This window comes from Homalodisca vitripennis, chromosome 2, assembly GCF_021130785.1.
Source record: "Homalodisca vitripennis isolate AUS2020 chromosome 2, UT_GWSS_2.1, whole genome shotgun sequence".
Lineage (NCBI taxonomy): Eukaryota > Metazoa > Arthropoda > Insecta > Hemiptera > Cicadellidae > Homalodisca > Homalodisca vitripennis.
The window spans coordinates 111,009,227-111,026,294 of NC_060208.1; the positions used below are offsets into that span (position 1 = coordinate 111,009,227).

A 17,068-nucleotide genomic window follows, 5' to 3' on the forward strand; every position below is an offset into this window, starting at 1 on the left:
TAATCCCCCGCTTTACCACGCATTTTCAGAAGGGGGATATATTACAAACAAGTCCGTGTTTCACACAGTCGAACGTCTTTGAATGGGCATATAACTACGGCTTTCTCTAGCCACCATGGATCCTCAGGTATATGCTCCAGTTTTTGGCGTACAAATTTGGCTGTCGTTAACCATGAGTTGGACGAATCCATAGTCACGTAATAATTAGTTGTTTACTTGTTTTGAATGCTTAACCTTTTACGATGATGTTTTTAGCACCTGAAGAAGATTATAGATTTTTTAATCCTAGAAACGTAGTATAAAATAATGAGTTAGTTATGAGAATGTGAATTATTCTAATTCACAGTAACAAACACCCCAAATCCTTGATATCGACAAAATGTTAATTTCCTTCAGAGCATGTGTCTTCAACAAATGCATTGCTGAATAGAAAGAAACGTCGCTGTAAAGGTCAGTACCAAGGTAGGAAATGAGATAGATCCTGGATTGATTGGAACCGACAGACCAGAAAAAGTGAGTTGTTGCCGGCCTCTAGGCGCGGGGAGCATTATGGGTCGAGCACGAATTTGATTGGGTTCCATCGATATACTGTCATTTTCCCAATGATGGGAGTCATTTGTGGTCGTCCACTTCACCGCATGAAGCATGGACTGCATTCCTATTGTAATCGTCTACACCACACTACCACGGCTCGGGTCATCATCAATACAGGCGTGCCAACTGCTGGCTGCATCAGTCAGCGATGCCAACCGATATCCATAATCAGTCACATTACATGCTACGGGCCAGCACGGAGGCGGGAGGCGGAGGATGGTGTGAAAATAACGATGATTGCAGACCAGCCACGCAGCGCCGCGCCGCGCCTCGCGATCGAAGATTCGGATGTACAGTGTTATCCACCAATTTCAAGGCCAATCATCGAATTATTTCCCCTGGAAATTCGTGGGAATGAGGGCTTATCACGGTTATCCAGTTGGCTACGGAGGGAAGGACTCCCAATATCTTCGTAAATTCACAAAAGGGCATACAGTCTTCTCACACCAAGCACCATAACAAGACTTGCTGAAACTACATGTAAACAACGCAAACTGAATCTATTGAAGTTGAAAGTCTTGGACAATAAATTACTGTTATATGAAGCTGAAGAAACTATTAGTGCATACATAGATTGTATCAGATCACAAACTCTCGTAAAAGTCGTGCATCCAGATATTCGACCCTGGAGAACCTCATCAACTTTAGTGATTGTCTTCGTTTACCAAATAATAGTAAATATATTTGTCTCAAAAACTTACTGTTTTGATTTCTCTGTATAACTAGTTATCTGAACAATGCGCAGCGAATAAACCACACAGTACAGCCACTCTACTTGCACATGTTGTTACAGCGTTAACTTTGTAACTGCTTCTGTTACAGTCCATATTAGGACATCTCTAGTTGCAGAGAACAACTGCTCCAGTACCACAAACCAATAGACATAGGTACAGCCGCAGTTACCGGGTACATTATCGCACCATTTGGGTATTTTTAATTATATAATCAGACTCTGACACTGGTGTTACAAGTTTATCCCACAAGTACTAGTTTTTAACAAATTAAATACAATGCTGTTCTTTCATTAAATTTCGTAATCATTGTCTTAATAAGCCACAGTACTTCCCAAAATTTCCAGAGACTTTAACGGCCGATTTTCCTTTCCATCAATTACAGTTGTTGAACGTTATATTATTAATGACTATCAATTATTTTATTTTGTTCCATAACGGTAACAAATCAACTAATATCTTCATCACATCAACAAAACAATATTTTGGTAAATATGGATCATTGGAAAGTAATTATATACTTCATACAGCCAACAGGGTAACTCAAATTTGACTAAATTCAAATATATGGATTATAAATAAACTTCATTTATTACTCTCATGAATATGAATGATTTTTGTATCTGTGAGGATGATAGCAAACATTGACATTGATTAAGAAGTGTATATAACAAATGAAATTGTTCTAGAAATTCTGCAAATAGAAAATGTTTGGATTATAAAATTAAGTTGTAATTAAGAGGCTATAACAACTTGATATCATTTCAACATAATAATGATTATTGATTGTAAGCCTTACATTGAAAGCATCTCTGAACTACTTTAAGTGAATAACGATGGTTAGAGTAAGACTACCTACATTTTTTAAGAACTGAATGGCCTCTAGAATATCTGAGAGTAAAGATACATTAGCATTTTCAGAACGACTTTAATCTCAAGATAATATTATTTAATCTTGAGAACGATACGTTACTTTGAGGGTTTATGAATATTTTAAATTTCAAGTTGGACTATTTGAGATTCTAGAATCACTTGAGTCTAAGGACTCCTTCGAGTTTCTATAAAGCCTGTGAAATGTTCCAGTTCTTGTGCGCTCCAGAAGGACGATTGACCGCGTGAGCGTCCCACAGTCCACCGGCCTCTCGGGTCCGATAGGCTAGCTCCGTCAGCTCGTGGGCAGCATTACAATCGTCGGTGCTCATTGTCGATGCCGAGCCGCGCCTCATCTTCCTTGCCCGCGGATTGGCAACCGCCCCTCGTGGCTTGAGCGGTCTTCCGCCTGGTGGCCTCTTATCGCGGTCTATCGCCGATTACGGTGATTGATGGCCTGTGGAATGACGATGATGGTGACAACGCTGTGTGAATTATCCAAGAACCGGTATGCCTCTCTTTAGGAGCCACAAGACTATTATATAGTGATTAGAGGGTGGTAGACCAACCTCCCTGAGTATTGCACTGGGGGTGGAAGTTTAATTCTCACTTTTACTTATATTTCTAACACTCGCTTGGTACTTTGGCCATGGAGATGGCAACAATTATAGACATCTATTGCATAACGTATCATACAGTTCGATTTGCTAAGAGGAACCGACTTAATTAACCATAATTTATAGAGTAGTTTTAATTACATGAATGATCATGACTTAATCATCAAAATTAAAGAAATCTTGATCGTATTCGGCAACAATTCTCATCACACGAAGCATGTTACAACACATATGGAGTCAAGTACAGGATTCGATGAGACCAGTGACATGATCTAGAGGTTTATTTTAAGTATGTGAATATAAATTTTGAAACTTTTTATAAACAAGAAAAAATCATACCCGACCAAAAACTGCCAAAAACTCTGGTTTTGGAAAGATCTCACACTCGTAAAGAAAATGAAACAAGAATAACAATTCGGCGCGGCGTTATGTTCTAACAAAATATAGACTGTGACACAAGCTATAGAACCTTGGAGTTCAGCTGCAGCGGTTCCCTTTGTGTGAGTTGGGCTGAAATGGTTTTTATTCTACAAGGGTGATCTCTCTTCACGGAGTCGAATTCGAGGAGCAAGGACATCGCTCTTACCCCCGCCCTTCCTCCCTCACACCATCCGAACCGCTCATATTATTTATTGTGATTTCTTGTATAATTCTGTCTCGAACTCCAACCCTCGCCACCCTTTTCTTGTCCATTGAGACCTCCCGCTAAGCGCTACAAATTGTTAAGTCAGAAATTAGTAGCCTAATATTTCTCAACAGACATCGGCTTCTATGAATCTTGTATGAACTGATTTTCGGTAGAAAGTCATCTTGTTGTGACCTTAGAAGGTCGACGTGAAATTGGAACAGAAAGGTTGGAAATATTTTCACTAGTTGATTATAAGTAATATATTTAAGTAAAGCAGAAATTTAATACTGCCATTAACGCCTAAATATCGAACTACGGAATGTTATGTTATTCACATCCTGGGACCCTCTATTTAAATGACAACCTGTTTGGCATTGTGTACTTCACATTTTGAATAGTTATTCGACTGCAAGATAAAAATAGAAAAATATAACGGTATTTTTAATCGGCAACGGATGTCTGTGACAAACATTAAAATAAAACTTTTCACTTTGTCAATAAAAAGAAAACAATTACAATACTTGATTTGCCAAGTAACTCAGGGTCTTTTTTGTCCAGAAGAATATTCGAAGGCAGTTTACAAAACACCTTTTCGTCAGGTAAAATTCCACATCTCGGCTTAATTAAAAAAAAAACGATCATACGAACACACCGTCTGGGTTTCTGATCCGACGCCGGTGTGAAATCTGAGATCTGGCCTGGAATATTTTATGGTGCCCACAAAAAGTCGAGTTAAGCCTTCCTCGAGACCGAAGAATTCTCCTGGGCTGTAACAAAGCGTGAGGAACTCGCTATCTAGGCATCTCCGCGTCGTTGGTGGAGGGGGAGAGGCAAAAAAGGAAAGAGAACCAAACCGGTCCTCACACCTCACCATTATATAAAACGGGGGGAGGGCAAATGTGCTCCCTTATTATTTATTAATAGACGTATTTCTTACAGGGTGTCATTTCAGGGCACAAATAATTGAAACGGCCTGTTGTCGAACGGGCTGGTGCATTATCCTTCATTAACCGGTTAACTAACAGCTGATTAGCATGACAATTGTTTAATCAGCTGTTGTCCCAGGTGCCCCCTAATCAGCCGATGAAATACAAACATAACATCAAACGTTGCGTATCATGCCATGCGTACGCTCTCAGTTATGTGGCACGAAGACTAAATAATTTCATTAATTATTTATTCTATCTTGTATTAGCCTGTGAAAACTATTTTCAATAAAATATTTTCTGGAAAGCTACTAAAATTTTGCCATTAGTAATATATTTACCATAAAACTGTATTTTGTTTAGGACTACAGTAAAACTTGGACGGCAGTGAAATACAAACAATCTTACCTGCTTTGAAGGCTTTGGACACGATTCGTTCTGAAACAAAATTCAATTGTTTATTTGTTGTATTTGGCTTTCATTTCAGCAACTAGTATTTAAAATCATTAGTTTTTAATTCTAAGTTATGTATGAACTACGATGATAATTAATTATATATAGAAATGATATAATAACGTCTATGTATACTAATCGGTTTTAACAAAAGATTAGTAATTACATAAAATAACGCAAATATTAACAGTACCTGTTTCCGATATTGTTTCGTGCTTGCTAATAGACTGCTAAATATTGTGTGAAATCCCCAGGTTTACTGCTAGCAAGGTTATCTACAAGAAAGGTTATCAAGAAGCAAGCACTAAGCACTGACTCTGGTGAACGATTTTGCAGATGGTGCTTTATTATCAATTCGCATTAAATAATATGTAAGTGAAGTCAATTAATTCACTGTTAACTTTGTGAAGTCAAGAAAAATCGTGATGTCACTGACCAGGGTGATGTTGCCTCGTGGTGACAACAAACACAGTACAGAACTGCTCAGAGTTCCCCAACTCACTCTCTACTGTAACCACTGATCACGTCGGGTCTATTTCAAAAGAAACTTTGTACCGGATATTCCTGAAAGTACCCGGTGCTAGATACTGTTATAGGTACAGATACTTTACACATTTACCGCCGTGTTGGTACAAAGTATTCGTATTCGTTTACCAGTAATAGTAAATAGAACACCTGCCTGTAATATTTTAGCGGTATTCTCTAACGTATGATTCTAAATCAGTACGAGTTCATTTTGTACTCGGATAAAGGAAGAACCGGGTACAGTTAGTACCACAAGACATAACAAGAATTAACCTTACTTTCGTAGACGCTGCGTGACGGTGAAATTTAAGTACTTAGCGTTTTTTTAAATCTATTATTACATATGCAATGCCGTGTATTTCTTAAATTAAAAGTTATATTTGACTATGACTGATTTTAAGTTCCAACATAAATGTTAGTTTTAGTCGACAATAGACTATAAGACAATCTATTACTTTGAAATAAAATGTTTTTGGGGAGGGAGGGGCAGGTCCCATTCGTTCCCCCCCCCCCCCCAATGAATTAGTTGTTTTACATTCGTCACTGGAGCAATCTGGAGTAGAAGATAGATACTAGCTAACTTTTTTCTGTCTTCACTACACTACATCTTAAACCATTGATCTAAAATTTAAACGTAAACAACATTTTCAGCCTCTTGGACGAACTTTGGATTATGAAACGTAAATGGTATTATTTTTTCCCTAATTATAAAGTATTCCGGGAGAGTATTCAGATATTGTTCTTCATGTAAACCTTTGTCGGATTTTAACTAATAATTTGTTAAATTGGTCTGGGCGTTCTCGGGATTAGCGGTTAGCAACACATTAAGCGATTCATTTTTATTTATATGATATTGTGCCGTATTTCATCATATTTTTTGTGTGATGTGAACATCTTGATTAAAAGGCTTACTTTGCAAAATGTCGAATAGCCTATCCTATTAGTTTCTCAGAAGTTAAAAGACAAATATAAAATATTATTGTTATATATAATCTCAGAATACTTGTTTGTTGAATATTGGCTTGTTTGGAACATGTTTCGTCTAGTTTATCGATACGACCTGATCTATTCACAGACGAAGATTGCTATTTGTTACGACGAAAGAGTAGATCCTAGTGTATAAATATTATGAGAAATCCCAACACCTATCAATGTATGCTTTGTTTCATATAGAAGAATGGAGTTTCTTTGATGTATTTTAGATTATTAAGACCAACATTCAAAAAATTTAAATCATTTAGAGATTTGGCTCTTAAATTACTTTTAGATTTTGAATAGAATAGGAAAGAATAATACATGTATAAACTGATGTATGCCAAAATTACTTGTACGCCTTTTTAACAATGGGTCACACACATAGAAGGTTGCAATGAGATAGTATTTTGCTAGGTCCAGTCAGTGTTATAATACTCCTAGTATTCGGATTGTGACATAAACATTTACTACAGAGCGATTGAGTATTTATTCATTTGTATTAAATACTACCCACTATTGGTTATGCATAACCGATGTATGTCAAAATTACTTACACGCCTTTTTGACAGTGACTTACACGTCGAAGGTTAGAATTTGATGAGATAGTGTTACGCTAGGTTCAGTTAGTGTTAATAATAGGCCTACTTTTAGGATTGTGACATACACATTTCCTATGAGGGATTTGAGTATTTTTTCATTTGTGTTAAAACTACCCACTAATGGTTACCTATGTGAACTGGGCAAGTGGAAGACCATTTCGGCCATCACGCCAATTTAAGGATATAAAGAGTAACAGAGGAAAAGAAAAGCGTACGTTAAATTTTTAAAGTAGGTTCAAAATCGTTGGTTTGCTGAAAAAGTCCAGTGACAATCTAAAGTTTGTCATTGTCATTAACAGCATCAAGTTATGTATTATTCTGCTTCTCGTATCAGGGTTTAACAGACGGAAGACTGAGAATTAGTTATAGGACTGAAGTTTGAATGATCCACATAAATATTCACCAGGGAGACTCAAGGTTCGACTGTATCGACAGAAATGTCCAAGCAGTGTAGAGACCTTAAATCCTGTTGACTAACTGTATATTATGACGGCGGAAAACGGAGACAACCGTAGTCTACGACAATTAGGCGATAAGGGCCTGTCGAACACGCCACCTATCGGGCCATCTCGGAACCTGTTTATTTCGGACCAGAAGTGCCGCTCCGCCCGCCGCGCCGCCTTGACAGACGGGCACGCATATCATCGATATTCTGGAAGATTACCGAACGTCCTGGTAACAGAATACATTACATGTGATCCGCTCTGTCCACCTGTGGGAAAAACATTAAACCTGACGTGGATAACGTTTAGCATAACATCTTATCGAATTTGTAACATTAACTCTTATTGGTTTCCTAATAAAACGCCAGAAGATGGTTCTATGCGATAACAAAGCAACATATGAAAATAGTAAACCGAAACGGAGTATTATCAACAAAGTTTACGTTCTTATTAGACAGGGTAGTTGCCACTTGTGACCTAAATCGGAAACTTTAAAATTATGACCAACTTTTTACATTCTTAACTACAATTTGGGGCATTATATATGACCAATTTTTTTGTTTATTTTGTTCGGAATCCTACCAACGAGTCTTTTGATACATGTAATCGTGATGTTTATCGCAATCGTACGCAACATATCCTAATCATAGGTCATTTGTGGTTTTACTACTTTACTGTGTACATTTTACTTTATATTTCTATGAATCCAAATCAGTCTTACTATTATTATTCTACAATGCTATTATTATAAATATGATTAATATTCTACAATTATTATTCCTACAATCGTAAGACTTAACGTAGGCTACCAGTTCAACAGTTTATCCAAATGTTGATGATTTTGATAAACATCAACAATATGCTAGAACAACCCAGTTAGCCGCAGCTTCTTGAAATTCTCATTTAAAAACAATAAAAATGTTCAGTTTTGCTTCTTGTACAAATGTATGTATACTTTAATCAATAGCAATATGTATGTTATCAATAAATGCTACGAGGGTGGTCTGAAAAGTTTCCGACCCAACAAAGAAGATTAAAAAAGACATTTTTCTGATATTTTATTTTATTTTTCAACATAGTCCTTTTACTCTACATACTTCTCCCAGCGACGCTTTAATTTCTGGAACCCGTCCTAATTGTACTCGGAATTTTTGTCAGTAAAATCATTGTTCATGAAGGTGATTGCCTTTTCTTTTGACGAAAGTATTTGTCCTCTGAGCTGTATTCATACGAGGGAAAAAAACAAATTGCTTGGGGCTAGAGTAAGGCGGATGGTTAAGCGGTTCAAACCGTAATTCGTGGATTTTCGCCGTAATTCAACCGCTGAGGTGTGAGACGGTACGTTGCCTTGGTGAAACAAAATTTTCTTTTTCTGCAAATGTGGCCGTTTTCCCGCAAGTTCTGCCTTCAGCTTGTCAATTAATAATGCATAGTACGCTCCTGTAATGGTGTTTCCCTTTTTTGGAAAATAATCTAATAACTTCATTACTACCCCAAAAAGCAGTCCCCATCAATTTACCAGCCGGAAAAGGTTTTGGCTTTTTTGGAGTCGGTTTTTGCTTCCCTCCTTTGCAGTCCACTTTTTGGACTGTATTTTTGTTTCGGGCGTATGATGGTATATCCAAGTTTCATCTACAGTAATTAATCGGCACCAAAACTTTATTTATTTCGCCTAAACTACGCCAAAAGAGCGTTTGAAATGCTAATTCAAACACGTCGTTTCGTGCCAAAATGTTGATTTAATACGTGACAAGTTCTTTTCACATGTTCATAACCTCTCACTCACTTTAATTTGGCGGTCATCTAGCACCATTTGGTTAACTTTGGCGATGTTTTTGTTGGTAGTTGCAGTTTTTGGAAGTCCCGAACATCGTCTCACAAGCCACGTTTAAATTCAGCAGCCCAAAATTTAACTGTTGGTAAATGATGGTGCAGAGTCCCCATACACAGAACCCAACTCATCTTTGATTTGCGAAGGCGTATTGCCTAACAAAAATAAATATTAATGCCAGATCAATACTCGATTTTGTCCATTTAAAAAAAAAAAAGAAAACAAAAACATCAACTCACTCTAACGACTGTTACATAAAAACTGCGCACCCAAAATGACTGAAATGACTGGTAAGTAATTGTCAACAGATGAACGACCAAATTGTATTTAATTTTATTTACGAGTGCTGCCGTCTTCAAGTTGAGGTCAGAAACTTTTCAGACCACCCTCGTATTTTGTTTCGAGAGCACACAAAACGGCTAAAAGTAGTTGCATAATTTTGGTAGTTCGCTTGATGGTAAGAAGTAAATACATTTTAAAGTTACAATTTCTCTAAAGAAAATAGGCGTTTTACAAAAACTAATGTCCAAAGCTATAAAATTTTATTTCAACTTCCGCAGAATTACAACACAATGTAGTCCAAATATTCAAATGGAAGATGCGCACTTATATAACTTTGGAACTTACAAACTCGAATATACAACCTTCGATGTAAGGCAATGTCCAAATAGGTTGAAATTATGAGAATGTAAAAAGCAGATAAAAATGTTTATGATGTATTAGCCAATTTATCTATTTACTCATTCCCATGTAAGGAAGTTATACCAGTAATAATGCTGTATTATTGCTGCTTTAATACCGTCATGTCTGTTCAAAGCAATTACGAGAGCAGCAATGGGAAACACTATACGTAAAGTGTAAAAAACTGGAGCTTCATCTACAACCATCATCATAATTCCCAATCAAGAAGTTTATTACAATCAATTAACATTTTAATAAAGTTAAAAAATTACAATTTATCGTGCCATAAAAGTAAAATATTTGAATGGAAAACCCATACTTGTTATTTAATGTTGGTTTCAGCACTACAAGATACATAACTATGACGTAGCCTAACATAAGCTACGTCATAACTTATGGTTACATGATTACATTTTTATTGTTTTGTAAGTAACAGTCTAAGAAAAGGAAATAAATTCAGCTACAGCTCGATAGAAAATTAACCAACAATCACGTATCATTAAAACTACGTTAGGATTTTTGGTTGGTGAAAGGAGCAACACTTTATTTTTGTAATTCCTTAAGTTGCAAAATTGTAACAAATCTAAGAGGTGCAAGACGACCCATTGCTCCAGCGCCTTATACTATAGCCTTCATCTCCCATTTCCACCTATATCCCACTTGTTTCCATTTAATTCTCTAGTACTTTGGCGATACAAAACAAACTCAGACAGATAAATAAATAATCGATTATTCAATTCAATATATATACACTGAGCAAACATAACCTGCAACACACAGTTACCTGCTGCCATACGGTTTAACTGTTATCTCTGATATAACAACTTGAAAATTTAGATAACATTTTTTCTATCACTCCTCTCTTACAATAATTACCTATAATATTTGATTGAATTAGTTACACAGCTTTAACTAATACAATCAGAGCTATAATATATGGTGGCCAAATGGCGACTTAGTACGATAGGTCAGTCGCTCATTACGGCGGCAGTCACCTTCGACTTGTTAGCGCACAATTAGCACCAGCAGTAGCGCTGACGTGAGGAGATTGTTGAATGTGCTGTCAACTTGGCAGACTTCCTAGTCGCCACTGGCCGGACTGCCTTTGCATAAAATGTTATAATGATCAAATCATTTTACCTATTTTCCATGTTATTATCTTTTTATGATTTCAGAATAACGAACGATGAAAGAAAGTAAAAGAAGTACTTTTATATATATCATTTATATATATATATATATATATATATATATATATATATATATATATATATACTATATATATATATATATATATACATATATAAATCTGTGATTTATTTACAGTTCAAAACATTCATTTATGAAACATTTCCATGTATGTCATTTAAATAGACATAACATTGTAATCTTTAAAACTGTTTATAAAAGACATATCAAAACAAAATTATAAAAGTTGTAGAGTCCTCTGTTATTTTGTTGCTGATACAGTTGACCCTTCCAATGCAATGTACGAGATTGCTCTAGTGCAATAAAGAATTATTGTTATTTGTTGGTATGGGCATGATACTCTCAGTTTAATTGTGTTATAGTTTGTTGCAAATAGTGGTGCCTATACATACCAATGGGATTACAGATTTACTTAGTTTAATATTTTCTCTAAAGTTCTGTTGTGCGGCTAATCTCGAAGTTGTATTAGTGTGTTCTACTTACAACTGCAATTGGACTATCTTTAGAAATTTCGTCTGAAAATTAAAAAAAAACAGGTCATAAGTTATCGATTTACGAGTAATTCAAATAATTGTTCCAAAACATTTCGTACGAAATGAATAATAAAACTTCCTTAAGTCTGCCAATCAATAACCGCAATCAAGTTGGCAGCGACCGGCCAAGCAGGTCCAGCTGTTGTGACAGGCGCGGCGGCCAGGCGAGAGCAAGAAGAAGAAGCAACACCAAACACCGGCGGTCGGTGTCGGCGCGGCCGCTCGATTCAACAATGTGTCCGCTTTTTTCGGTCCAGCGCCTACAACTTGCTTGCTACTATCCAACCTACAAACATATACCTCGCCTCTTGTACTACTCTATGAGAAAGCATTCAGTTAAACATTGATCTGACAATATTCCTTCACTGTAACACGTCGATCACAGCGATACCTGGGAATTCTTCCGAAACGCGTAAGCGGTGTAAAACACTATGAGCCTATCTATCAATGGTAGGTACACCTATTTATACCATATCTTTATATATCTTCCGGAAAAAACACAGAAAACAATGTTTCTTAGTATTACTAACGATCAAAATAATATTGTATTTGTAACCTAAGCAAAATGCAGCTAACGATGTATTGGTATTGATGAGTGCATTTCAACATCGCTTGATTTCGAACAACAGTCCACCAATTACAAATGCATGCATCATTCCCTCCATAACATAGTCGTCGACATTTCCATCCAACCCCAATATTACACGAACGTTTTAACAGACGACCCTCAGTAATCGGGAAATTCATCTCTCTTGAGGGCAACACGTCATGTTAACCCCACCTCATACACATGCCGAAGGGAGGGTGTATGGGGCGGTAATGGGTCGGGGGAGAGTCACCCCTCAGTGTAGTTATTAGCTAAAACAATATCTCGATTGCTCTTTTGTTCCACCGCTATAGCAGTTCAACAATGGAGCTATTGTAAAGCAACAATAGATCTGCTCTTGCGTTCATTGGCGTTGTTGACTCGACTGTGGTTCGTGTTTGATTGGATATTTGTTTGCAATTACATGCAGTTTGCATTGATACTGCAACAAGGCGGATATACAAATACCGGTTTTAGTTTACTTTATTTCTTCATTTATATATTCAATAAATGGAGTTGTATTTTTACATTTTGATTCCAAATAAAAAAAAATAATTGTATACAGAAATCATCCCTGACAGTCTCTTGTTCTTTCACTTTTAAATTATAGCTACCCCGCGTACAGTAACATAACCAAAACAATTCAACACGCAGGTGTAGACAATATCAATTGTATGCAATACGTTTTGCACGTATCGACTGGCAGCTTGATACATACAGTTCTGGAGTCAGGGGAACCGTAGTAATTGTGAGAGTGACTGCGGTTTCGGCATGAGGTCTCCCATCACCACAATAAACACCTTCACTTCCGCTAATTGAGGCTTGAGGTGGGAAGAAGCTCCTCCCATTCGATCCTATCATCTATAACGGGCTTCCAAAGTGCGTAAAGCAGTCTTAAATTTCAGAAAGTTTTAAAGTCATTATATGTTTCTATACCTAGAGAATTACGTTTATTACTATTTTGTTAGTATTAATGATATTGATTTGTTAAGAAGCTGTAAATAAGACATTTTGACGTATAATAGATGTGATAAGAAGAAGAAGTAATGACGTAGTCAATCAGTGCGCGTTGGTTTGGCTCGGCTAAAGGGCCCCATACACCTGCGAGTCTGGCTCGCGAGCCTGGCTCGACTCGCCTAGAAATGGACCAAATCCGTCAGTGTATGGACAATAAAGAGCCGAGCCGAGTCAAATTCAGGCGAGCCGAGCCGGATCCGCCACTGCTTGCCGTGCGGCTCGGCTCGGCTCGGCTCGAGTATCAGTTCGCCAGTGTATGGCGCATTACGGATCGGACTCGTGCCCCCACCACCGAAAAATCTGTTCATTCCTTTTTCACTACTGTACGCCAAACGTTACGCACCACTCGTTCCGCCAAGGGTAAGGTGTTTTGTTTGTTTTGAGTTAACATGGCTGACTCCAAGTTATTTATGAGCCCTGATTTTTTAACAACATTTATTGAAGAGTATCCAAGACAGTATGTCCAACAACATGTTAAAACTTTCAGCTGACATCCTTAAATAGTTCTGATAGTCGCCAAGACTATCATTCCTAATGAAATTCAATAAATTCATGTGACTAAATCTCTTTCTATTTAGTAACCAATTCTTTGACCACATTAACCTTTTCTTCCGTTTCTTCTTAAATACACCTAGCTCATCTAACACTATGACCGCAGCTGCAACCTTCTTCGAACAACTCATGTTTGCAACTGGGCGAGCAAGATACGTAGGTGTATGGTGAATAATCAGCGGATCCGGCTCGCGAGCTAGGCTCGGCGAGCCAGGCTCGCGAGCCAGACTCGCAGGTGTATGGGGCCCTTAATACTATTGCGCAACATTTACCCGCTCAGTTACCTGACCGCGTCCGAACTGCGCAATTTGACCAATACTGCCCTAACCGCAAGTATCAGAACTGCGTAGTCGACTACAAGTGTTTAGTACCACTACGTTTTCTATCAATGTTTAGTTGATCTGTGAATTTCTTAAATAATTCCGGACTGGTTATTTATCATAAAGTGATAAAGGTGAGATTGTAACATTTACGGAAAAGTTTAAAATATGGACATGTATTTCCTTATGTGTGTTGACTCTGCCATAGTCTAGTTATATGGCAAAATAATCAGTTATGTCAAGGACTTGTAAATTTAATATTTTATTGCACCTGAAATAACGTTTTTGTGTTCTTTGATACGAACATGAATCACAAGCTTCTGTGCAAAATTAATTTAGCCAACTTCTCAACCAGTCAACCAGAACCAGGAACTGCCCGGAGTAGAAGTCATCTCTCCTGGACATTGGTGTGCTGCAATCGACGTTCATTTGATACACAATTCACATTATATGCTACTGTTTTATTTTGAGCTTTTTTATACAAAATTCCGAGTTTAGACTTTAAATCAATAACATTAGTGACAACACAGGCTTTTTCTATATTTATTATCCTTAGTTACCCGAAAAGTCGGAAAATGTCTGTAACTCTGAAAAATACAAAAAAACTATCGTTGCATCTTAACTTCATTTGCTCCTAAGAAGGAGATTTAGGGAAAATTAATGTAGGAGCCAAGATAGAGTGAAAGAAGTAGTGAGGTAGTTTGAAAGTAAGAATATGATACAGTTGCAAAACAATTTATACCCGAGAAGCTATAACTAAGACAAAGAAAATCTGGGAGAAATGGAAGTAGTGGAATGAATTGTACCACCACTGTGGTGGAAAAGATAAGAAAATAATATTGTGCACTGTAAGTCTTTTTATTCACCTTTTATGTTATTTATAAACCATAAAAGAGTAATCTGATACTGTGCACTTTAAGCAATTTAATTTTTCATTGAAATTACAATTTTCTGGTTACTCCGCGTCGATTAATCGTCGTAAAATTAAATGCTTAAAATAATTTGAAGTTGGTACAAAGAATCATTTTCCGTTAACACGGTCTTAAATCGAAATTTCCAATAATACATATCAGCTTGTATAGTTGAGATGTACGGATCTGTTACGCTACTAATTCTATTACAATAACGCTGACAAACAAAAGTGCTTTGAAAAATTCCGTAGGTAAGAAAAACTCCATAATGAAGGTAGAAAAACTCCAATAAAGAACGTAGCATCATTTTAACTACAATCTGGCAGTCTGTGGCGTAAAGCCTACAGCTGTGCTTGCTTACCTGTAAGGGGAATGTGTATTATTGGCGTTTTCAGCTAAACATCTGCTGATTGGAGATCGCTCTCCACAGAAACGTCAAAATATTTCAAGGTTTTAATTATGTGAGCAATGTATCCACGCGGTGAGACCCAGAAATCCTACATTTTAATATTCTAGTAGCAGAAGCCTAAAACTAACATTTTAATCTTACCCTACAGGATAAGAGTATATTGAGATAATCTCGTCATGTGATTCCACAATATTACTTAACTAAAAAAGGATTTATATCGGCTCTAATTTGAAATAATTTATGGTTAAACAGTTGTGTGTGTCTACGTTAGTTGAATATAGTTACATACATATACTTTTTTGATGATTTTGAAAATATATACATTACTTTGCTACAGAGTTATATGTTAGTTATGGAAACTGCGTAGTATTGAAGACTCGACCAGCCATTTAACCTATTATTAGGCAAACTCTCCCGCCAAATTGTACAAGGTTATTAACGCCGCTGTAATTACGCAGAGAAATCAGCTGTTTATCAGCTGATCCGGACGACCAGCTGGGCACGCCGGTGTTATTATCCAATCATTCTCCAGCGCCGTATTTGCCGAACAGCCTACTTTCTAACCTCAATCACAACGTTGCTGCCCGCTAACATCTGTTTAGGAGTTTCCCAATTCAGAACGGAAAATAACTACGAAACACGTTGAATGCAGGTTTCACTACTCATGGTTAGAAAAATAAAAGAAAGTTATGTGGATTTACGTTTTTTAGATGTCACATTTTCTTTAAGTTCAATAAAACATTAGGTTGTATATCTATTTTTTTCTAAAAATGTATTGAGTTACAAATCAATCTTTAAATATAATTAATGTTCATCAATTAATGTTTGGTTTTATACGTGCTCTATAAGAATTTGTGAATGTTTAAAAGCTTATTAACTCGTTGTAATAACAAAATGAAATTTTCTTATGACATAACAAACAGTTTAGGCCACTTTATATAGTGATTACATGAATATAACAGTTTATTTCTATATTTATATAATATACATTAATTACTTTATTAGAATTATAGACAATATAAAACAATTTAAAAGGTATGTGGGGTGGAACTATGCGTTTTTCCCTAATCCGTTGCAGTATACATCGAGAACAGACAAACAACAAATCGGACAAGCAATATTTCATACCAACGATAACACATATAAAGAACGAAAGAAACAAACAATATTTTAGATGTTACGTGCAAACAATATGTAAAACAAACATCAGGTACATCATATTTTTGACAATTTTTAAACAATATTTTGTACAAACAATATGTCCTATAAACGATATTTTGTACAAACAATATGTCAGCCAATCGATATTTTAGACAAGCACACAAACATTATTTCGAACAATAATTATCATAGATAAGGAGATTTCAGATATTTTACACAAAATAAGTTTTGAAGACAAACGATATTTTGGTAGAACAGTATTTCAAACAAGCAAACGTCCAAGCACACTGAGCAGTCTGGACTGAACACGCAAACTATTATTGTGGAAATTTGTTGTTGCAAGAAAGTGCGCACCCAAACACAACAAATAAATACTTGGTTAGTAACAAAAAATTTAATTTACATATTTTATATCTCGAGTTAAACTTGCACGTAAACGTGTAAGGCCCAATATGTTTTACACTCGTAAACGTTTGTCGCTGCGACTGAACGGTTGG

The 17,068-nt window shown here is 36.5% G+C and overlaps 1 protein-coding gene across 1 annotated transcript in view; it reads right to left on the reverse strand.

Moving 5' to 3' along the window:
- Positions 1 to 17,068, reverse strand: part of LOC124354599 (repulsive guidance molecule A-like) — a 127,377-nt gene that overhangs the window by 80,477 nt on the left and 29,832 nt on the right. The window contains exon 2 of the mRNA XM_046805178.1: positions 4,775 to 4,804. Coding sequence (XP_046661134.1) covers positions 4,775 to 4,804 — 30 coding nt within the window. The remainder of the gene's footprint in view (positions 1 to 4,774; positions 4,805 to 17,068) is intronic.